The 25,755-nt window shown below is 42.2% G+C and overlaps 1 protein-coding gene across 3 annotated transcripts in view; it reads right to left on the reverse strand.

Moving 5' to 3' along the window:
• The window catches only part of ATRX (ATRX chromatin remodeler), a 453,401-nt gene that overhangs the window by 87,503 nt on the left and 340,143 nt on the right, over positions 1-25,755 (reverse strand). For 2 of the 3 annotated variants that reach the window (XM_030208839.1, XM_030208838.1), the window contains exon 28: positions 9,821-9,929. The exons of the other annotated variant lie outside the window; for it this stretch is intronic. In XM_030208839.1, the coding sequence (XP_030064699.1) occupies positions 9,821-9,929 (109 nt within the window). The remainder of the gene's footprint in view (positions 1-9,820; positions 9,930-25,755) is intronic. 3 annotated transcript variants of the gene reach the window in all.

Raw genomic sequence — 25,755 nt, forward strand, 5'->3', positions numbered from 1 at the left:
TCACTGTAGGAAGTCTGATTGGGAGTTTCATAAGAAGCACGATGAATTGAACAACTAGAGGCTGAACAGATATGTACTTACCTTCCACAAGGTGATAAGCACCAATTGCAAGGAGGTGAACCTTTGCGAGTTGGTTTTGAGACCACACTCAGAAAGGTGTAGAAGGTATTCAAGCAGTTTTGTGTAGGGCAGGAAAAAGGATCCAGGGTCCTGCCCTCACAATAGACAGCAAAAATCTCTTCCACTTGTAATTATATGACCTCTTTGTGGAATCATTTCCGGAAGCAAGCAGGACTCTGGCGACTCCCTCATGCAGCTAAAGAGATGCCAACTTTACGTTCTCAGCAGCCAAGCTATGATTGGGATTGGAGGTAGGGATGCAAGAGATATTCCTCATTCTGAGTGATGGTCAGAAAGCAGTCCAGCCTCCACGGATCTTCAGAGGCTAACTCCAGAAGTAAAGGGAACTAGATCTGTCTTGGCCAATATTGTGCGAGATAGATAGAAAAGTGAAGGCAAACAAAGACCATATGGTCTTTCCAGTCTGCCCATCCATGTTATTTACTATCCCTTTCTCTCCCATAGAGATCCTATATACTTGTCCCAAACCTTCTTGAATTCAGATATAGTTTTTTTTATCTTCACCACCTCCACTGGAAGGCTGTTCCATGAATTCACCACCTTTTTCATGAAGAAGTACTACCTCAGGTTACTTCTGAGTCTATCCCCTTTCATCTATGCCCCCTCTTCCAATATCTTCCTTTCAAACTGAAAGAGACTCCCCTTCTTGTGCACTTATGCCATGGAGATATTTAAACGTTTCACCCATATCTCCCCTCTCCTACCTTTCTTCCCAATTATGCATACTGAGATCATTGTTTGTCCCCATAAGCTTTATGCCGAAAAGACACCCTCTGAACCAACTCCATCCTGTTTATATCTTTTTGGTGACAAGGTCTCACCAGTCTTATTCAGGGGCGTCATCACCTCTTTTTTCCCCACTGGCCATTCCTCTCCCTATACAACCAAGCATCCTTCTAGTTTATGCCATCGCCCTTTCTACCTTTTTGGCCACCTCAAGATCATCACATATGATCACACTCAAGACCTGCTCCTCTTTTGTGCACATGTTCACCCCTAAACTGTACTGTTCCCTTGGGTTTTTGCAAGGAGGGAGAGGAGAGCAGATCATTCCAAGGTTGGAGTCAGCACTTGGCCATCAAGTGCCAATATTCTCCACTTAACCAGCCAAGGTAACTGCATAAATAGGACTACATAAAAGTCTGTCCTATCTTTATGTAATGCTCCGTAGCAGGTTAAGTGCTGAATATCACACAAACGCCCAGATGATCAAAAGCAAACACGGGTGCTAAAGGCCAATAGCGCTGTACAAGCACCCGCATTTGCTCCCGCCCGATGATCAGAGCCAACATGTATAACAACGTGCTCGCTGGAGCTGACCGCTAATTGCATGCGAATGCATGCAAACGAAGGTCTCCTGCATTCCTCCCTCATGATTAGTGGGCAGCGTGCCAAACAAGAGTACTGCTCCCGCTGCAAATCCTACGTCAGCTCTGAGCTGCTGTTAGGGATTGCCTAGCAAGGGAGAAATGGGGGAGACCAGAAGAAGAGGCTTGACAACTAGCCCCCATCCCCTGACAGAAGAGTCCACCCCAGGCCCAGCCTTCCTCTAGGATCTTTGTTACTGATAGTAATATACACATTTAACACTCCAGGAAATTATGTAGCAAAAAAACCCCAAAATGTTAAACAGAATGGCATTCTGAATGGTTACTGTCAACCATAAAATGATTTGCCTATAATATTTTCTAGCCAAGAGGCTCCAGATCTGCTGGCCTTTATTGTTGAATTGGTTGTACCAATGCATATTAATATCAGCCTTCTCCAGTAAGAGATATATAGTAATGTAATGTAAAACCCTATAAAAGTCACTCAGGACCTACAGAGCAAATCTACCATACCATAATAGATCTAACTTCAGGCCAGTATCTCCTTTGTGATAAATAGCAGTGTTTGTGGCCGAAGACCCTTAGCCCCATATGGCAATGACAGCATTAAACCTCCAATTTATAGTAGTAAATGTGGGATGTACAGAACGTTTCAGGCTGTTCCAAAAGATTTGTATTGAAAGCAATTAAGCCACAGTTTGGCATCCAGAATTAAAGACCAAGAATTAAAGACCAATGACTGCAGTCAAGTATTTATCTGGAATTAGCTCACACCTTTTTCAGTGGTAACTCAAGGGGAATTACATTCAGGTACACTAGGTATTTCCCTGTCCCTGGAGGGCTTAAAACCTAAGCTTCTACTTGAGGAAATAGAGGTTTAAGTGACTTGCTCAAGATCACAAGGAGCAGCAGCGGGATCTGAACTGGGATTCCCTGGCTGTCAGTCTGGTGGTCAAACCACTAGGCTAATCCTCTAGCATTATACAAAAACAGTGATACTGGCCCACACAAGTATATTCATCCTCAAACTAAGTACACAAAGCAGAAGGAAACAATGGCAAAACAAAGGTGGCCATAAACACATCTTCTAGAGTTTTTTTTTTTGTTTGTTTTTTTAAAACTCTGGTTGCCTGAACAAAATACATAAATACTACTGCCAAGTATTTCCTTGGAGCATGCAGTATTATCAATACCACGACAGCATCTATACTCAAGGAATTAAGGATTTTCTGCTGCTATCAAATTAACATCCACACATCCAACAGTCTAAATTTCACCACAGAGAAGGAAATACCTTCTGATCATAATGATTAAACAATAGCTTCCTCAGATATGTACATAGTTCACTTAACGCTGAAAGTAATTGCATAAGGGTTTTTGTATTTTCTAGATGTCATTGTTTGTACATGCCTCAAGTGGGTACTGACTTCAGACCCAGTAGAGTAGTTTTTAAAATAAACTTCTCTATTTGATGCCGCTCTTATGTTAAGAAGCATCAATGATGCATCCAGATGGCTAAAATCTGAAAATCTTAATTGCTTGGTTTAAGATTGTGTAGAACTGTATGTCTTTTTGACAACAGGTGAAAACAATCTTATTTTGGAAAGCTTTTAATCTTTGTAGTTGATACTTTAATTTTGCTGGGGTCATTTTATTACGGAGCTGTTGTCATTTCTAGTGTTGACTAGTCTCTTATGTAATCCTCAATGAACTGCAAAAGTATCTAGCAGAATATAAGTTTTATTATTGTACTGTATTGTATTATATGTGCACAACAGAGCACTAAGCAATGATCACACCTCTCTTCAGTTAACACAGGGAATAAAGGTAAACTTCTAATAGTTTTGCTGGAATAGTCTTTTAGAAGTATTCTGCTTTTTGTTCTTGTCCTTCTCTACCACATGGGTCAGATATATAGGAATGCCAATTACCACTTCACACTGCAAGACTGGACTTTGTTTATATAATGCATAATTCCTGATAATCCTTGAAAAAACTGTATTACTAAAATAGCTACTGGTAGATCACATGACGCTATGCTTGGAGGAAGACGCTAAACTGAGTCTCTCCGGGCCCCCAGGCACCTCCTGAAAGCTTGCAATGCACCTAACGGGAATTAAATTCCGATTTGGGGTTGGTGCAACAGCCGGAGAGACTGTATAGCTGGAGAGAGGAGTTGGCAGAGTGAAAATGGCAGCGTGGTCGGTGCACAAAGAAAAATCTAAAAGCAAGGCAGTGGAAGAAAAAATGGCGGCGCCGCAGAGCCCGGCGGCCCTCATGGTCTCCTCCATGTGGATAATGGAGATTACTACGGAGATGACAACTGTACTGGAGGAGCTGTTGGAGAGGTGGCTGGCTCCTCTTGATGCAAAACTGGAACGCTTAAATACCCGAATGGAAGATCTGGCTAAAGACTGGATGGCAGTGCAAATCCGTACAGCGGAGGTGGAGGACAGGATTATGGCGGTAGAAAGTGATCAGGGAGCCATGCAGAAGAAAGTGGCAGAGTTGGAAGCCAAGCTAGAGGACCTTGAAAACAGGTCTAGAAGAAACAATCTAAGGCTTGTGGGCATGCCAGAGGCGATGCCGGACGGAAATCTGCAGGGCTTCCTGGAAACATGGATTACTGAACAAATGCAGCTCTCGGACAGCAATGGATCTTTAAGGATTGAACGGGCACACAGGCTAGGTCCGAGGCCACAAACAAATAGACCTAGAGTGATTATTCTCAGAGTTCTCCACTTTGCCAAGAAACAGGAGATATTACAAGCACTCAGAGCAGGGAAAACGCTCAACTATGACAATAAAAACATCCTATGCTTTCAAGATTACTCGCAGGGGTGGCAGCCCAACAAAGAGCTTTTTCCCCCATCTGCTCGAGGCTGTTTGCACTCAAGATCAAGTTTGTGTTAATGTATCCGGCAACCCTTAAAATCACACAGGGAGGATCGATGTCCTCATATACGTCAGTGGAGGATGCTAAGAAATTTTTGGCACACGTGGAGGAGAAAGATGAGGGAAGTACAAGGAAGAATGGAGAAAAGGCATCGTAGACTCACTGGCTGCGAGATCGCGAGGTTGGAATGGTGGAGCTGGAAAGCGTATTATGCACCATATGGCCAAGAGAGTTAATAGATGAAGGACGGTAAATCAACATAGAACCTGAACTCTGAGACATTTGTTTCAGTGTTATGGTTAATTAGCAGATGAGCAGAAGAGTGATGGATGTCGTACACGTCCTAGATTAGGACGTTAATAGTTAATTAAAGGTTGAATGTAAGAGAGAAGTGTGTATGGAAGGGAAGGAGATGGAGTATTTAAGGGAAGGGGGGAGTGGTATAGGAATTTGAATGTATGTTGCGAAAAACTTTGTGGTAATGCCTGAGAATGGAGATGACTGGGGGGGGGGGGGGGGGGGGGGGGGGGGGGGGGGGGGGGGGGGGGGGGGGGGGGGGGGGGGGGGGGGGGGGGGGGGGGGCGTTTGAAGTGATTGTTCTTATGGGGGGAACAGGCTGTTGGGGAAGGGGGAAGAGGGAAGGGGAAGGAGAAATAGGTATCTTGGCTCTGTGGGAAAAGCTAGGTTAAGAATGAGGTGTTGGCATGCCAAGAAAGGCTGGAAAGGTTTGGAGGGTAGGGGGTTGGAGGCTGGGCTGCCCCCCGCCATGGCAGGTTAAACGAGACGTTACAAGGAAGCGGATATGTACCAGTAAGCTATGGTAAAGTTAATTACTTGGAATGTTGGAGGGATACACTCACCTATTAAGAGATCTAAAATATTACAACATATGAATAAACAATGTGGATGTAGCATTGCTCCAGTAGACACATCTTGATGCACAGGAACATGCAAAGCTTAAAAACTTGGTGGGTAGGAGAGTATGTTGCAGCGGCTGCCCAGGGGAAGAAAGGGGGGGTGGTGGCTATCCTGTTTAGAAAAGGGGGGGGGGGGCTGAAGAGATACAGCTAATAAGGGAAGATCTAGAGGGGCGTTTTATTTTGGTTAAAGCGGTCATCAATGGGCGAACAGTTTACATATGTAATATCTATGCCCCAAATCAGTATAACAGGAAATTCTATAGCAGGGTGGCTAAAGTCCTGACTAATGAAGAGTATGACCCTTTGGTTGTGGGCGGGGACTTTAATGCAGTATGGGATCCGAGGATGGACTAGTCTACCTCTGGCCCTGTAGCTGGATATTATTCGAATAAGGGATTGTTACAGTTGAGTAAACTGTTAGATTTGGTGGATGTGTGGAGGGAATTACATCCCTTGGATAGGGATTACACCCACTTGTCACGTGCACATGATACACAGCCTAGAATAGACTATGCACTGGTGACCAGGGGGGAGTTTATGTTATTTCAGACCACACTTGGGTGTGGATGAAATGGGAGGCGGGGCAACATAGCAAACGAACAAGACAATGGAAGTTCCCTAGGGAGTTGTATGGAGACCCTTGGTTCCGGGAAAAGATGCTAAATTGTTGGGACTCCTATAGGTCTACAAATGCAGAACATGAGAGTAACCCCGTATTGTATTGGGAGGCAGCAAAAGCGGTACTGAGGGGGGAAATAATTAGCTATACCCACTATAAGTGCAAGGCACGGGACAGAGAACTTTTTCGGCTGGGGGGATTGATTAGGAAAGTCAGGCAGTTTTGGGAGGTCGCCCACGGAAGGGGGGGGGAAGAGGAGGCTGTTAGAATATCAAGTGGCGCTAAACACGCTTCTCCATCAAAGGGCCCACAACAATACTACAGGTATACGCTACACCGCCATGGCAACAAAGGAGGGAGGTTGATGGCCAGGCTGATCAAACCGGTGGGAGGCCCCCAGAGAATTCTCGCTATTCAAGACGATGGAGGGCGGAGGGTGTATTCAGATGAAGACATAGGTGGGATTTTTTGGGAGTATTATCAGAGTTTATATGCGGATCCCCCAGATGAGGGTCTATCGGAAGAATTATATCTGAGTAATGTGGTACTGCCTCAGGTGGGACAAAGGGGGAGAAGCATTTTGAATGCTTTAATCACGGAGGAGGAAACAGCGACAACTATTGAGCGTAGTCCCCTGTTAAAAGCCCCAGGGGTAGATGGTTTTAGAGCGGAATTCTATAGAATTATGGGGAGGGGGGGGGGGGGGGGCAGTAGTCCCGCCTCTAACTAGAATGTTTAACAAAATCATGGAGGAAGAAGCATTGCCTTTGGATTTAGCTCAAATTATAGTGCTACCTAAGCCAGGAAGAGACCCCACGTGTATGGCCTCCTATAGGCCTATTTCACTGCTGAACTTTGAAGTTAAGTTACTCGCAAACATAATGGTGAATCGGTTGGCTAGGGTGTTACCGGATATTATCCACGAGGCCCAAGTGGGTTTTGTAGGGGGCCGCTCGGTGGCAAAGCACATGCAGAAGATACTGACCTCACTGGAATACAGGGAACGTAGGGGAATTCAATCTATACTTATTAGTTTTGACGCTGAAAAGGCCTTTGACTGGGTAAGGTGGGATTTTTTGTTTGATACTTTAAGGGCCTATAGAGTTGAAGGTCACTTTATATCGGTCATCAGGGCATTATATTTGTCTCCCCGAGCTACAGTGCTGGTCAATGAGAGGGACTTTGATACGTCGGGGGACTTGACAGGGTTGCCCCTTGTCGCCATTGCTAATTGTGCTGATCCCCGGACCCTCTTATATGGGGGATAATAGCTAACCCGGACATCAGGGGTATTCAGGTGGGGATCAGTGTTTCAAGGTGGTGGCGTTTGCTAGTGCATTTGGGGACACCAAGGGAATCGTTGGAGGCGCTGCTGGAGGACTTCTGGAAGTATGGGGACCACGCAGGGTTTCATCTAAATTTGGAAAAGTCGGAGGCGCTGCCTTCATCGCAGCCAGTTAAGTGATTGTGGGTCTGGCAATTTTCCGTTATGGTGGGCAAACGACGTTTTCAAATATTTGGGGGTGAGACTGACAATGGACATGGGAACTCTATATAGTAGGAATATTACATGTCTTATGGAAGCCACCAAAAATCAGTCGGAAGGGTGGAAGGCTTTACCGTTATCATTGCTGGGAAGGATAAACTTAGTGAGGATGGTTCAGTTTCCTCGGTGGCTATATGTTCTCCAGTGCCTTCCACTGTATATGAGAAAAAAAGACATGCACCGTCTACATAGCCTGTTGAGTAGTTTTGTGGGGGGGGGGGGGGGGGGGGGGGGGGGGGGGGGAGCCCAAAAGTTTTGGTGGATGTTGGGATTCTGGACTCAGGGAGGGTTAGGGCTACCCGATTTAAGATTATACAATCATGCGTGTTTGTTGAGGCACTTAAGTGATTGGTTTGGAAATAAACAAGACTACACACCGGTGGAGCTGGAAAAAGAGTATTATACACCTTATAATTTCAGATACCTATTACATTGTAAGAAAAGTCAAATCCCGTCACAGTTGAAAGGGAGTGTCTTGTTGGGCCCGTTGAGGGAAGCGTGGAGGGGGTTAGTGACCAAATTGGGGGGTAACGCAAGGGTTTCAGACCAGATCCCGATTAGGGGTAATGGGGACTTTGTACCGGGTTTAGACAGCCCAATATTTAAGTGGTGGGAGCAAAAGGTGGAGAATCTGCTAACAGAGGAAGGAAAGCTGATGACATTTGAAGAGATACAATACAGAGTGGGTCCTACCTGGGGCAATAAGTATGCTTACACGCAAATCAAACATTATCTGTCCACTCTGGAAGGGAGTTTTTCCAGCAGCTGTGAGATGTGGGGGTTTCGGTATCAGGGCTTCGACAGGCTCTTAGCAAAGGGACCCCGGTTAGGGATTACTTAAGAGACGGTGGGAAGAGGATTTGGGGGAACCTTTGGAAGATTGGGATGTTGCTGCAACGCTTAGGGCTATCCCCTTGTTGACTAGAGATGAACGTTTAAGGGAGTGTGGAGCGAGGGTGATATTTCGTGCTTACTTAACTAAAACACAGCTCACACACGTGAATCTGCAGGTGGGGGCCAACTGCAATAAATGTAATCACTACAGACATACGTTTTTTCACGCCATATGGGAGTGCTCCAGGATACAACAATTTTGGGAACAGGTGCAGCGGTTCCTGGCCAGCATATTGAAGGTGAGGGTGCGCGGGTCAGTGGAACAATTTGTTCTAGATAAACCTAAATCATACTTTCCGATGCAGAAACATGCAACCCTGTTGTCGTAAGCCGGCCCTCGTGGCCTGAAAAGTCATAGTACAAAATTGGGTGTCAGAGGAGCCACCAGCATACTGGCACTGGGGGAACCAGATACATTTGTTGGTAACATGGGAAGCTGGGGATGCTAGAGGCTCTCCTAGGCGAGGGAAAGATTTTTTTGGCGTTATGGAATCCCTATTTGTCTAGTTTGAGCCCCAGGGGGAGAAGCCTTATTGCCAATACCTTGTGAATTTGGGAAGAGATACCTAATGGTAGTGCTGGGGGATGGTGGGGAGAGGGGGTAAGGGGTAGGGCGGAGGTGGGGATTTCGTTATTCTAACTAATGGAAGGTGTTGGGGAATCAGTGTATTTAGCACATTTTGTTAGGACAAGGGCATGAAAGTATATAAATGTGAAAAGTTCGTAGATCGCAGGTATTGTTATAGCTTTATTATAATAATGTGGATATTGGCATATTTGTTGTATTGCTGATGGTTGGATTACATTGATTTGAAATCAATAAAAATTGTTTAAACATAAAAAATAGCTACTGGTATGAATATAAAAGGAGACTTTGGCTATGATGAAATGGGAAAACTTAAGTCAATTAAGTGGCAATCAGAAGAATGGAATACAACATTAGCCTAGTGGTTAGTGCAGCAGACTTTGATCCGAGGGAACTGGGTTTGATTCCCACTGCAACTCCTTGTGGCTCTGCACAGGTCATTTAAGAGGGCTAAAGAAGAGCCGACAAGTATCTTCCCACATAGGGCCGTGACACCACCAGTGAGTACTAATGATATTCATCCCCAACAATCTGCATCTCTCCCCCTCTCCTTCTCCTCTACCAGGTCCAACATCTTTTCTCCTCCCTCTCCTCACTCACAATCAGCATCTCTCCTTCTCCCTCCTCTTCCCACCCCTAAATACAGGATTCCTTTCCCTCTGACCAGCTCCCCTACTGGACAAAAGCACCTCTAGGGGTCAGGTGTTTCTGGACAGACAATTGGTCATTGCTTCTGCCTTTAGAGGCAGGTGGATGTTCAGTGAGGATTGGAGAAGTGTCCAGGAAGTCATCAGGAGTCATCCTAAAGGTCCCCAGGGGCTGCCCACTGGCTCATAGGCCATGTAATTAACAATACTGGAAAATAACAGGCATATTTAAATATACATTACCTTACATTTGTTTCATCATTGAATTCCTCTGCCCATTTCTTCCTGGTCTGTGCATTGGTAGAGCCATCTAATCTATAGTAATCAATATTTCTAAACCATTTTCCTTCACCTAGAAAAAGTTCAACCAAAAACTTAGCAGTGGTTCAAAATACAACAACTGTTTATCTATGCAGTACAGTATGTAATTCACATCATTTCAATATCCCCCTACTCAAACAAGCTTACAATCCAAATGTGCGGCAGGGCTCCAGTGACGTTGGAAATGAACTGAGGCCTCTCATGTTCTTTAGTATTGTGCTCTAACCAGTACATTAAGTTCAATTTCAATTTTATTTTGATATACCGCAAAATCATTTCAAAAACATACAAGTTGTTTACAATTAACCAAACCAAAAAAAAAAAAAACATAAGAAAGAAACAAGGAAACAATAACAAAAAAATAAAATTACAATTTATAAAATTACAATGCACAAAAATTACAGAATCAAGAGGGAATGGGGAAAATAAAACCTGATGGATTTCTGCCATCTGCTACAAAAGGTTAAGGCCTTATAGAAAATACAAGCCAAAGCTGTAGAAATGCCTGAATGCAAAAATGAGACTCAAGGAAAGTTTAGAATTTCTGAAATGAAAGCTCAACTCTAAGGGCAAGGGGAAGATTGTTCCACAGTGTTAGGGCAACAATGCTGAAACAGGTATGTATGAGGTTTTCAAGCCAAACATCACGATGAGATGAAACACTAAGGAGATGCTGAGAGGAACAAAGGGTTCCATGGGGTACATATGGAATCAAAAGATCAGACAAAAATATTAGAAAACGGGTTTGCAATATTTGATGAACCATAGTCAAATATTTATTTTTGTCCATGTTTATTTATTCAAAAATTTGTAATACAATATAAAGAAACATATAAACCATTACAACAATAATTGATGCTTATATATAAAAGTGAAATAATTAGTTGTCTGTAGTTGGTTTTACATAGTCGCAAACATATATGAAGAGTATTAAAGATGTAAATCTTAAGTACAAGTATAGGAAACAAATAGTAGAAGAGCTAACATTTCTTATTAAGGTAAGTTTCTATTTTGGACCAAATTTTTAGTTTTTAGTTTGTCTGCTAGAATAAGTTCAAATTTTTGTATTTGCAAAACAGACTGCCACCCAAAATGGACCGATATTTACCATGACAGATTTAAAAAGCAAAAGCAACTAATATTCTTGATACTGTTGACAGATTTAAATAGCAATAGCAAGTAACATTTTTGATACTGTTTCATGGTAGTTCTATTATTAGGTTTCAATTTACTATTTTCAAGTTTACCTCATTTATTATATTTATGTTTATTCTTGGTTATTCTACTATTGTTATGCTGTTAACAAATAAGTTTTATGTTAAACTGTACCTGCTATACACCGCCTTGGGTGAATCTCTTCATAGAGGTGGTTAATAAATCCCAATAAATAAATGAGGGGCCCTTTTACTAAGGTGCATAGGCGCCTACAAGCGTACAACGCTTGTCAAATTGGAACTAACGCTTGGCTACCGCGAGCCCTGGATGGTAATTCCATTTTTGACACGTGTCCAAAATACGCAGTAGAAATTTTATACTGTATGGTGCTTACCTGGTAGTAATCGGCAGTGTACACGAGCTGACGATTACTGCCCAGTTAACACATGAGACCTTATCGCTAAGTCAATGGGTGGAGGTAAGGTCTCATGCCGAAAATGGATGCGCACTGGCTTTAATTTTGCTGCACGCCCATTTTCAGCCACAAAAAAGGCCTTTTTTGCAGACGTGCTGAAAAATGGACCTGTGCGCATCCAAACACACCTACACCAGTGCAGGCCATTTTTCGGTATGCCTTAGTAAAACGGCACCTAAATAAGTTCAGTAATTTAGAATCTGATGGTGTTAACATTGATGCAATTGCTAATGAACAAAAAAAAAATAATAACTTTCATAGAAAGAGTATCATGAATTGGGAGAACAGACATTATCCTATCCCATATTTGGGACCAAAAAGAGTTTGTTAGATGACATCCATAATGCATACGTTTCAGTGTGCCCACTTTGGAATTACATGACCAACAAGAAACATTTTCTGTGGTGTCCAAATAGCTCTATGGTGGAGAATTTATGTTGTATACCTTCTTCCCAAGAGTTATGTGACTTGATAGAAACACTTTATAAAGTTGAGAGACAACATGACACGTCTGAAATAATTTGTAAATAAAGGAATTTAAAGATGGTTCTTGTACTGACAGAGAACTAACACAGTCAAATATTTAAACGGGATGTGATATGCTTCTGGAAGTCAATGTTTAGAGATGAATAAGGAAAATAAACTACTGTTTGGGTAAAAGAAATATATTCATGTAAAAGCGGTATTCTAAATAAATTGAAGTCATCTAATCTGAGTGAGTGGCAGACCATGGCAAAGAGAATTACAAACTATTTTAGAAACGACAAGTGCAAGAAGAAGAATTATAAGGGAGAGAATTTCTAACATCTGACAGATGGAACTTATTTGTCTCAGAATGAAGAAGCATTTCATAACAATAGAAACCTATTTATGAAAAGAGAGACTACTGTCAAGAATCACTTCTAATATTTTTACTGAATTCTTAAAAGGAATATCCACACCATGGATTCTACGTGAATAATATGGACATAAGGGTGTTCCAGCAGAAAAAATAATAGTATCCAATTTGGAAGGATTAAGCTTCATATGGTTAAAAGATAATCAGTTAGCAATCATGTCAAGTTTAGAGAAAATTGCAGTCATAGATTGAAGATGACCATCAAGAAGTGCAAGAATTTGTATATCAGCCTAAATAAAAAATTAAAGTTCTAAAGACTGAATCAGTAGTGCAAGGGGGGATAGATAGGTTCAAGTATCCTGCAGTACTCCTGAGAGAAGTGGTTTAGCAGCAGATGTTGAAGAGCAATAATAAACTGAAAAGGATCTATTAGTCGAATATGATTGGTACCAAGAGTGATCTATACCACAGATACAAAAATCTGCTAAGCACTGGAGAAAAGGAGAATGATTAAGTCAGAAACAGCAGAGAGATTGAATGATATGAGTAGCACATCTCTACCATATAAAAAATAAGCTTAATGGTGTTAGTAAGACCAGGAAGGGAGTGTTCAGTTGAATGTAGTCTATGGAAACCTATTTGTCATGGATGAAGACATTGGTTTTGTCAAAACAAGTCTACTGACTGATCAGCAACAATTTTTTCAACTACTTTCGAGAGAAATAGGAAATTAGATATAGGACAGAAATTAGAGACCGATTTGAGATCACCCTTAAGATGTACTATAACTTACATTATCAGCCCAACAACTGATAGCTTGTAACCAACAGAAGAGTAAGCAGAGCATCTTCAGATTTTTAGAAATCTTCATGCTACTCTTAACTGTACCATAAAAACATGAAAATTGTAAGCCACATTGAACCGAAATCTGAATAATTGTGGAATATAAGAATGAATAAATAAAATAAATAAGAGCAGCCATACTGGGTCAGACCAATGGTCCATCTAGCCCAGTATCCTGTTTTCCAAACAGTAGCCAAGCCAGGTTACAAGTACCTGACAGAAACCCAAATCGTGGCAACACTCCATACTACAAATCCCAGGGCAAGCAGTTGCTTCCCATGTCTGTCAACAGCAGACTATGGACTTTTCCTCCAGGAATTTGTCCAAACCTTTTTTAAACCCAGATACAATAACTGCTGTTACAACATCCTCCAGCAAAGAGTTACAGAGCTTAACTATTCGTTGAGTGAAAAGATATATCATCTCCTATTTGTTTTAAAAGTATTTCCATGTAATTTCCTCGAGTGTCTCCTGTCTTTGAACTTTTGCAACGAGTAAAAAAAATCGATTTACTTCTACTCATTCTACACCACTCAGGATTTTGTAGACCTCAATCATATCTCCCCTCATGTCTCTTTTCCAAGCTGAAGAGCCCTAACCTCTTTAGCCTTTCCTTGCACTAGAGGAGTTCCATCCCCTTTATCATTTTGGTCGTTCTTCATTTAACTTTTTCTAATTCCGCTATATCTTTTTTGAGATACGGCGACCAGAACTGAATGCAATACTCAAGGTGCGGACGCACCATGGAGTGATACAATGCTAATAATAATAAATAAAGTATTTTAGTCCTTATTCACTATTCCTTTCCTAATAATTCCTAGCATCCTGTTTGCTTTTTTGGCCACCGCCGCACACTGAGCAGCGTATTATCTACCATGACACCCAGGTAGAACACATTAATCTTACCTAATTACCGTGTCTTTTTAGATGGCTGTATAAATTAAATCAACATCCAAGTCTGAGAACTGACAGCAACCATATTCACAACAGCATGTGCAACTCAAATTCACTAGATTAATGAGCATCATGTTACCAGACTAAGATTAAAAATGATTAAGGAATAGTGACCATACTACTATATAACTTAAAAGAATTGAAGCAACAAACCAGAATATGATTAATATTTATGAACATTTTTACTGTTCACTTTAAACATATCCTTATTTATGGGGGTTCTCCAGGAACAGCAGGACACTGCAGACACACACGACACCTTTATATGGCTGCATTATCCATGGACTATAAAGAGAACTGAAAATGAAACTATTGGAAGAAACCCCAATTCTCTTCCAGTGCAGAGGTATAAAGTGCCTGGTGTAAATCTGAACAAGCTCTAAGAAACAAAACTGAAATTTCCAAGGGAAGGCGAATTTTATATATTACATATATCTATATATCAAAATTAACAAGAGAAAATCTATTGGATTTGTAGAAGCAGTACCTCCAGATAATGCAACAATACTCTTTGGGTATCCAATTTATGGAGCTTATGACTGGAATCTGGCTCTTCTTCTTCCAATAAGGCTAGAGTCAGGGCCGGCAGAATGCGGTAAGCAGGGTATGCATGGCAGGGGGGCCCCTACATTCAAGGGGTGCCAGAAACTGCCATGCTTACCTGTGCGCTACACTCCACTGGCCACCGTCTGCCTGCCACCAGCTCTATTCCCTCTTGGGGCTCGGACACCCCGGCAGACCCGGGTTCACAGGGATACACCTCTCTCTTTCACAGTCTCTCTCCAACTCACATAGTCACAAAGGTCCCCATCCGAGCTTGGGCGTGGGACAGAGCTGGAATAGAGATCCATAAAGTGATGGGGAATTAAGTGGAGCTTCTCAAGGGTACTTTGCCAGCCCATGGAGCACACATTCTTACTCCCACTCCAAAGACCACACTGTACTCCAGGGCAGGGGCGTAGATACGGGTGGGCCTGGGTGGGCCCAGGCCCACCCAATCTCAGCTCAGGCCCACCCAGTTTAAGCGCTGAAAAGTGCACAGCTGAGCTAAGCAGCCACAGTGGCTTTCTGCCTCATAGCAGCGCCAGCCTGCTCAGCCACCTCCCACCTGCTTTTTGTCTCTGGGGCGGCACTGGTAGCTGTAGTGAGCGAAGTAACGCTCCATGACGCAAGCCACACACTGTGCGGTGCCGAACAAATCCGCCACTTCCTGTGGGCTGAGGTCATGTGTGTGTGGTGCCCTTCTTTTTCCGGCCTGAACAATGAGTCTGGTAGTTTGTCTCCGGTGGCTCCCCTGTCTCTCCGTGTGGGGCTTCGACAATCGGCAACAGCTCCGCGAGCTCAGCAGAGGGGACTTAGCCCCGTATTGGCCCTCCGTCGCTCCTCTTTTCTTGTTCGACTCTCAGGTCTCCGGCGTGGTTCCCGCAGGACTGGTGGATGAGTCGGGACTCGGATGGGTTGCTGTCCCTCGACGTCAGTCTGCTCCTCTCGGCCGGCGCTCCGATGGTGGAGCGGCCAGGGTGTGAGGTAGGTCCGCTCGTATCCGCTCAGGCATTTATATTTTGAGGAGCCAAGGGCAGACACCATGGGGGTGGGGGGGGGGGGGGGGGGGAGAGAATTACATGCCCACCCACATTGGGCCACGGCCCACGCAGAATTGGTTGTCTGGCTACGCTACTGCTCCAGGGACTTGATTTTATGCAGATCCAACTTTACTGAACTCTGCAACAGGCAGGTAAACTACTTTGTAACTCCTTATTTACACCAGGCATTTGCTTTAAGTGATTCTTCCCTTCAGTCAAGATCATGTACCACAGTCTCAGCCACTTCTCCAAACTTTCCTATATGAATCTTAATTACATACATATTTACAGTCCCTCCTGTCCATTACCTGTCCCTTTGGGCAATCAGTAATCCAAATCTGTTTCTGATAATCCTGATCACAGTCCAGTTCACTTTCAGGCACAGACACTTTTGGATGTCCTCCTTCTAGAAATGCACTTCTGAGCTGCACCCTGGCCTTGAACAGGCTTCTCCTGCTCTGGTTCCTGCTTACCTACCAGGAGTACCACTGTTAGGGGTAGTACATAAGCATTGCCATACTGGGACAGACTAAAGGTCCATCAAGCCCAGTATCCTGTTTCCAACAGTGGCCAATTCAGGTCACAAATACCCAGCAAGATCCCAAAACAGTACATTTTATGATGCTTATCCTAGAAATAAGCAGTAGATTTTCCACATCTATTTTAATAATGGTCTATGGACTTTTTCTTTAGAAAGCCATCCAAACCTTTTTTTTTTAAACTCCACTAAGCTAACCGCTTTTACTACATTCTCTGGCAACGAATTCCAGCGTTTAATTACATATTGAGTGAAGAAATATCTTCTACAATTCGTTTTAAATGTACTACTTTGTACCTTCATTGCATGTCCCTTAGTCCTAGTATTTTTGGAAAGAGTAAACAAGTGATTCACATTTACCCATTCCACTCCACTCATTATTTTATAGAACTCTATCATATCTCCCCTCAGCCATCTTTTCTCCAAGCTGCAGAGCCCTAGCGCTTTAGCCTTTCCTCACAGGGAAGTCGTCCCATCCCCTTTATCATTTTAGTCACCCTTCTCTGCACCTTTTCTAATTCCACTGCATCTTTTTTGAGATGCGGTGACCAGAACTGCACACAATATTCGATATGCGGTCGTATCATGGAGCGATACAAAGGCATTATAATGTCCTCATTTTTGTTTTCCATTCCTTTCCTTTCCTAATAATACTTTTCTATTTGCTTTCTTAGCCACCACCACACACTGAGCAGAGGGTTTCAACGTATCATCAACGATGATGCCTAGATCCCTTTCCTGGTCGGTCACTCCTAATGTGGAACCTTGCATGACATAGCTATAATTCGGGTTCCTCTTTCCCACATGCATCACTTTGCACTTACATTAAACATCATCTGCCAAACGGGGAGGAGGGAGGGGATTAGAGAGGATTTTGAAGAGGATCTCCGGTACATGAGTAGCCTGGAACTTCAAAAAGGTGTAGGAGGGAGAAACTGAAATCTCCTGATGATCCGGTAGAAACGATATTAAGTGATATTCACCATGGTGAAGTTTAGGGTTTGTTCTTAGTAGAATTGCTGTATTTCTGTTTAATGAGTTGATCATTAGTTTAATCATCGAAATATAAGGGGCATACTAGAGATCTGAGGAAAGGAAAAGTGTGTGTGTGTGTGTGTGGGGGGGGGGGGGGTAAAAAAAAAAGGAAAATCTTTAATGATGTCTTTAGGCAGGTGGGACAATTTGATTATATTTATACTATGTTCATTGATAAAGCTAAATATCTGATTGTATTGAGCCTTTCGATAATAAAAATGATTTAAACATTAAATATCATCTGCCATTTAGATGCCCAGTCTCATAAGGTCCTCTTGTAATTTTTCACAATCCTCTTGCTATTTAACAACTTTTAGTAACTTTGTGTTTTAAGCAAATTTAATTACCTCACTACTTATTCCCATCTCTAGATCATTTATAAATATATTAAAAAGCAGTGGTCCCAGCACAAACCCCTGAGAATACTGACAATTTAACCCAACTCTCTGTTTTCTATCTTTTAATCAGTTTTTAATCCACAGTAGGACACTACCTCCTATCCCATGACTCTCCAATTTCCTCTGGAGTCTTTCATGAGGTACTTTGTCAAACGCCTTCTGAAAATCCAGATACACAATATCAACCGGCTCACCTTTATCCACACGTTTGTTCACCCCTTCAAAGAAATGTAATAGATTGGTGAGGCAAGATTCCCTTCACTAAATCCATGTTGGCTTTGTCTCATTAATCCATGCTTTTGAAAATGCTCTGTAATTTTGTTCTTTATAATAGTCTCTACCATTTTGCCTGGCACCGACGTAAGACTCACCGGTCTATAATTTCCCGGATCTCCCCTGGAACCTTTTTTAAAAATCGGCATTACATTGGCCACCCTTCAATCTTCTGGTATCGCGCATGATTTTAAGGATAAATTACATATTACTAACAACAGTTCCGCAAGTTCATTTTTCAGGTCTATCAGTATTCTGGAATGAATACCATCTGGTCCAGGAGATTTGCTACTCTTCAGTTTGTCAAATTGCACCATTACATCCTCCAGGTTTATTTTTATTTATTTGTTGCATTTGTATCCCACATTTCCCCACCTTTTTGCAGGCTCAATGTGGCTTACATACTGCCATTACGGCGTTAGCCGATTCCGGTCTGAACAAATACATGGTACGAATGAATACAAGGTGATGTTGTGGTAGATAAGGTACATGTAAGGTAGGTGTAGTTGGGGGAACTTAGGTGGGGGGGAGGGGCGGGAAGAGTCAGGTAATGTCCTTTACGTTGGTTGCATTGTGTCGCAGGTGTCCATGTATTTTTATGTTGGGCCAGTGGGGTATGCTCTTTTGAACAGGACCGTTTTTAGTGATTTCCGGAAATTAAGGTGGTCTGGCATAGTTTTTACTATTTTTGGCAGTGCTTTCCTTAGTTGTGTGCTTAAGTAGGAAAAGCTGGATGCATAGGTAGATTTATATTTGAGTCCTTTGTTGCTTGGGTAGTGGAGGTTTAAGTATGATCGTGTAGATTTAGTGGTTTTTCTGGTTGGCAGGTCAATAAGGTCTGTCATGTGTCCAGGTGCCTCGCCGTACATGATTTTATGAACAGTCTTGCAGATTTTCAACATGATTTATAGAGATTTCATTCAGTTTCTCTGACTCATCAGCTTTGAATGCCATTTTTGGCACCGGTAACTCGCCAGGAACCAAAGAGAAAACACTCTGCTTACCAGAGTGGAAATGCTCTCAATCCCTTGTAAAGGATCGACTCCCTGAACCTTACTGGATGAACCTTGACCTCAAGAAGACACTGAAGCCTTGCTTTACTTAGGTGGCTAAACAGCTTTCACAAGTTCTCCTCGAAGTTTGATGAGTCGCAACCAAAGCCACCTGCAGGCTACCACCACCCAGGCCACTGAGTGGACACTGATCTGACTAAGTCATAGAGCACACATCTGAAAGGAAAAAACACTCCCGATTCCAGCCTAGCTACCTCTGGGGAAATGAGCAATTGCTGAACACAGTGCAGAACAGCTCTTGTGACATAGCCACCTGGACTTTCAACATTCAGGAACCAAAGATCTGTTTGAGGAGCTGCTCCACATTCTTATCACAAACGTCTTTCAGCACCAACTCTCCTTTGAGAGAGATGTTGGTCTTCCTTGTCACTGCTATGATTAAGGCTTCAACTCGTCATGCAGTAAAGGATACAGACTGCCCAATACCTTGGTTCCCCATAAAACCATGTCCAAGGTCTCCCATTCCACTATAGCCATCTGCGAGAGGGCCCTGTGGAGTGGTAAGGCCTTAGTGGACTTTCAGAGCCCCTCCGGAATCAGTTTCCCATACATTAACATTCTCCTAGGCTGTGCCCTATATATAGACAACCTGGTTAATGAGGGAGGGCAACTCCCCCTGATGAAAAATGTGAACCACCGGAACTTCATGCTCATCTTCTGCTGGGGACAGCTTCTGAGGCTCCAGTAAGCAGACCACCGGGGAGAACCTTCTTCCTTTTCCAGAAGCCCCTCCCCAACTGTCTTCTAAGGACAGGGCTGAAATCACAACTCAGCCTTCCACCGATCCTTGGAGGACTAGGGCACATCCTGCCAGAAGGCCTTAAGGCCACTCTACTACTACTACTACTACTTAACATTTCTAGAGCGCTACTAGGGTTACGCAGCGCTGTACAATTTAACAAAGAGAGACAGTCCCTGCTCAAAGAGCTTACAATCTAAAGGACAAGTGAACAGTCGGTCCGATCGGGGCAGTCAAATTGGGGCAGTCTGGATTTACTGAACGGTAAGAGTTAGGTGCCGAACGCAGCATTGAAGAGGTGGGCTTTAAGCAAAGACTTGAAGATGGGCAGGGAGGGGGCTTGGCGTAAGGGTTCAGGAAGGTTGTTCCAAGCATAGGGTGAGGCGAGGCAGAATGAGCGGAGCCTGGAGTTGGCGGTGGTGGAGAAGGGTACTGAGAGGAGGGATTTATCCTGTGAACGGAGGTTACGGGCGGGTGACTGGAGCCCAGATATTCCTCCAGATCTCTCCAAGCTTCTTGGAACCCTGCAAATGCTGCTCAGGTACTCTCAATTCCCATTGCAGCTCCTTGTGACTCTGGGCAAGTCACTTAACCCTCCATTGCCCCAGCTACAAATAAGTACCTGTATATACTATAAATTGCTTTGAATGTAGTTGCAAAAACCACAGGAAAATGGTATATCAAGTCCCATTCTCTTCCCTTCAAAAAGGGCATGGATGAAATTAGGCCTCAAATACCACTGGAGCCTGCTGTGGCTTCTGCCCAGGACCCCAGGCATTTGAGATGGGTGGACCTCCTACTCTCCCAAAATAGCTGTGGTCTAAATCAACAGTGCCTAGGAGCCACATGGTCTGGTGGCAAAATGTCGGCAAATCCTGCCAAAAATGGCTCAACTGCAATATCTGACAACTACACCTGGGGTCAAATGTCAGCATCCTATCCCGCCACTGGATTCTGTGGATCTCAAAAACCATGTGCCATTTTGTACTAACTGCATCCCATCACAGATGGAGAATTTGGAGTTAGTAATGTTGACATCATGTCAGCTCCCACACCCCAACACCTCTTTCCTTCCAGCATCAGGGGCTCTGAAGTACCCAAAACTCAAGATATGCTGGAGCCCCACAGCCCTACCTCAGGATGACCTGCACCTCTACTCCTGCTCTGGTCTGCTCTCCATGTGTTGTTCTTGGTTTCTTTCTCCTTCTCCCTCTCTTTTTTTTTTTTAAGCCATCTATAACAGGGCCAAGCCAAGATAAACTTTTTTTTTTTTTTAACAGAAAGAGCCCAAGATATAGGAAGAAATGAGGGGATGGCAAAAAATAAATTTAAAGAAATAAATATGACTCATCCTGCTGGCATGGGCCACACAAGGTCACTCCCAGCTTGACAACCTGGAGTGAGAACCTTGAGATTAAGACTTGGGGATACAGAGGCACCACCACTCCAAGCTCAACTGGGAGAAGGTCTGTGGACCAAACCTTAGGTGCACCAGCCACAAACTCTACCTTAGGACTGCAAGCCATACAACGCGCCCTAGGGAGTCAGGCCTGTTTCCAAGTCCTGCTGCATCAGTCCAACCTGTACATCTACTGAAGGCAGAGATATACTGAGAGGTTCCAGGCTGCACCACTTCTTATATCAGTGATGTCACTGGAAAGTTCAGGTTCTCTGCCTTGATCTGCTGACAGAGTGACACAACCCACTGATATGGAGTGGTCTAGCAGGATAAAGAAACAAAAAATTATGATGATGCCTCTATATCTCTCTATGGATCGACCACTTCTTGAGCACTGTGTGCAATTCTGGATGCAGTATCTAAAAAATGATGGAATTAGAGAAAGTACAGAGATGAGTGACCAAAATGATTAAGGGGATGAAATGACTCATGAGGAAAATCTTGGGAGGTTGGGGCTCTTCAGTTGGTAGAGGAAAGAGTTGAAAGTAGATATGATAGAAGTCAATAAAATTCCTGAGTGGGTTGGAACGGGTAAACATGAAGAGATTGTTTACTTTTTCAAAAAGTAGCGAGACTAAGGGACATGCCATAAAGTTACTATATGAAATGATTAAAATAAATAGGAGAAAAAAATGTTTTTACTCAACAAATAGTTAAGTTCTGCAAAAGAATTGAAAATAAAGAGATACACAGCAATCATACTACTCTGAGCAAGGATGTGGTTAAAACAGCATAGCTTCACAAATTGTAAGAAAAACATTGCACCCAGGGCTAAAACCTGCTGACATTTGGCTAAAAAGGCCTTATGTCTTGCCTTGTCTCCTTAGATAAATCAGGAAAGATCATTACATTTAAACCACAAAAGGTAACTAACATAGCAGAAATATAATCTTAGAATCCAGTTTCTGTCTAGTTCTAAAGCAAAAGTGACAATCACTGTAGATTTAATAACAAATTCAGCCTGAGAATTTTCTATAAACCCGGTTAAGTCAAAAGATGTTTGACCTGATATTACAACTAGATTTTCTTGCTTCTGGTTTTGTGAAGTTTCATGGTAATTGCTTTTTTTTCTGATTCATCACATCTGCAGAATTTCTTGGATGCTAGATCTCTAAGGGAGTGATAGGGAGAGTAGATGGCATGGACAGGCAGACTGGATAGGCCATATGGTCTTTATTTGCTTTCTTTTTTCTCTGTTTCCTATTGCTATCTCTTCTCCTGTAGCCATGAATAAACAATAGATAATCTCACTTAAAATGTAAGACCGATATACTCCCTTTTCCTTAGCTTTGCTTTTCAGGGAGGGCTATTCTCAGTGGTCCTCCTTATTTTTGTTCTTTCCCCTCCCCTTTCACAGAGGTATTATTGTAGAATCTTGCTTATTTTCCTTTTAATTAAGGAAGGTTGTTTCCTTTTGCAAATTCTCATTTCTTTACTGCTTCAAATTTGTTCAATTATTGCAAAACAAAACACAAATCAGTATAGTTGGGTTTAAAAATGTTTGGACAAATTTCTGGAAGAAAAGTCCATAAAACGCTATTAAAGTAAATCTACATAAAGTCACTGCTTATCTCTGGGGGTTAGTAGCATACAATCTCACTAGTGTTTGGGATCCTGCCAGGTACTTATGACCTGAATTTGCGATTCCAAGAAACAGGATGCTAAACTAGATGGATCTATGGTCTCAACCAGTACGGAAATTCTTATGTAAAATATAGCTCTTGGGTAATGGATACCTATCTCGTCTTATTTTTGCCCTCTGCAAAGCAGACATCCATAAAAAAAGAACAACCTTATCTATTACTGTCACTATAAGAAAACAAAGTCTTAAATTACCCACACCATTATTCCAGTGACTTTGCTAAACAGTGAGTCCATTCTTCTCATTCCAAATTCTTTCTGGCTTCCCACTTGTTTATGGTAAGGCTGCTTGATTGTAGAGTTTTGGGGAAGGGTATAAAGTTTTTGCAACTTTTAACTTCACAACACAATTCTATACAGGATGCACTTAACATTAATTTATTATTACTCAAATTTAATTATCCCCTTTTTCCACAGATAGCCCAAGGCAGAGTACAATAAACTGAAAGGCATATACCTATAGGAACATAAGTGATCTTTTTAATTAAATATTTATAAATTATTTCATGAGGCAAGGAATAGATATTTCTATAGCTCTGTAAACAAAAACCAATCACCAACACAAAATTAACAAGCACATCTGAAAGATGGCATCCCACTCCCCCCCCCACCCAAACACAGAACCATTAACATAAAAATATATACAAGGGTATTTTCCACTGTAAGCGAATCTAGATGCAACTTAGAAAGTAAATCATTCCAATCCCATGAAATTATGTTTTTGGACTGAAGTTTTCCCCTGTGGGGTCTCTGGGCTTAGGGGCTGTTAGCCATTCATTCTTCTACCATGGTGTTCAATTTAATGTTATTTTATGTTTTACATGCATTTTAGTGTAATTTTAATTCTTTGTAGTTATTGTTTTATATTAGTATTATTTGAGATATTGTTCATTATTGTGTTATACAGATCTATAATTTATTGTACACTGCCTTGCTAGTTCTTCAAAGGCAATTAATCACTTTTTAACAAATGTAAAATAAATTTTCCTGATTTTAGGCATGACAAGAACTTAAACTATACACATGTTAAGCTGTAGGTATAAGCACTTAAAAGCTATCTGCACACACTTTAAATTAGGGCACTTTTACAAAATGGCATTCAGAGACCGACATAGTAATGAAAATATCTTGGATGTGGTCATAAATGAAACTTCCCCTGAAGCAGCCTGTTGTTGGCGAAACAGGGTTCCCCTGTTGGGAGACTGGATTATTACTGTAAGAAAATATTGGACAACTGTCATCCAAGGTAAGTAACATTTAATCGTTTACTTTTCACTTAAAAATTTGAGTCTCACCCCATAGGTATTGGTCAAGGTGGTCAAGCATTTTGTTTCATGAATATAAAAGAAGAAGAATAGATGTGGAGTTTTTTGAAGACTGATGATTAATGAGGAATCCTCTTTATTCAAAAAGGTGCATCCTTTAAAACGAGGTGTCTCCGAGTTTACTGAGGTCTTTTTTTCTCCACGAATTTTTCATTGAAACTTGCTGAACACACCTTTAAATACCTTTACTACAAGTGTAGAATTATTGGTACAAGTTTTGATATTGAATTCTACAAATTCCAATATAATACAGGGTAATTAAAAACACCCATTATTATTGTGTTGCCTAATTTATTTGCCTCACTAATTTCCTTTATCATGACTGCGTCCATCTGCTCATCCTGGACGGGCGGACAGTAATACACCCCTATCACCGTCCTTTTCCCCTTTACACATGGAATTTCGATCCACAATGATTCCAAGAGGTCTTTTGTTTCCTGCAGAATTTTCAATCTATTTGAGTCAAGCCTCTCGTTAACGTACAATGCTACTCCTCCCCCAATCCAGTCCACCCTATCACTACGATATAATTTGTACCCCGGTATGACAGTGTCCCACTGGTTATCCTCCTTCCACCAAGTCTCAGAGATGCCTATTATGTCTATTTCTTCATTCAGTGCAATACTTTCCAATTCTCCCATCTTATACCCTAGGCTCCTAGCATTTGCATATAGATACTTCAAGCTAGACTTGTTATTCCTTATCACATCATGTTGTTTACTTGACAGTACTATTTTATTATTATTTATTGCATTTGTACCCCACATTATCCCACCTATTTGCAGGCTCAATCTTTTGTCTGTACCTCCTCTCAGTACCCTTCTCCACCACCGCCAACTCCAGGCTCCGCTCATTCTGCCTCGCCTCACCCTATGCTTGGAACAACCTTCCTGAACCCTTACGCCAAGCCCCCTCCCTGCCCGTCTTCAAGTCTTTGCTTAAAGCCCACCTCTTCAATGCTGCGTTCGGCACCTAACCCTTACCGTTCAGTGAATCCAGACTGCCCCAATTTGACTGCCCCTATCGAACCGACCGTTCACTTGTCTATTAGATTGTAAGCTCTTTGAGCAGGGACTGTCTCTCTCTGTTAAATTGTACAGCGCTGCGTAACCCTAGTAGCGCTCTAGAAATGTTAAGTAGTAGTAGTAGTCTGGTTTTTATTATTTTTATTTAAGGACATTGAATCTACTACAGTATCTTTTCCAACCTCACTATCAAGAAACCCTGTCTTCCCTGTTTGGGCGATATCTTTGCAAGATACCTTATTCCGAACCATACGCTTTTGTGCGAGTGTCGACCCCGTTCCTAGTTTAAAAGCTGCTCTCTTTTTTAAATGATGATAGACACTCTGGGAAAGGGAGTAATGGCTGCCGGTCAGTGTCATGTATTTTAATATTATGCTTATATAAACCTTATTCCCTAACAGAACCTCAAAATGGTTTACATTGCATATGATAAAATACATCAATATAGTGCACACAGCATATATTACCTCCTCCTAATTCAGCACTATCCATTCCTCACTGTC

Source organism: Microcaecilia unicolor, chromosome 7 (genome assembly GCF_901765095.1).
Source record: "Microcaecilia unicolor chromosome 7, aMicUni1.1, whole genome shotgun sequence".
Taxonomy (NCBI): domain Eukaryota; kingdom Metazoa; phylum Chordata; class Amphibia; order Gymnophiona; family Siphonopidae; genus Microcaecilia; species Microcaecilia unicolor.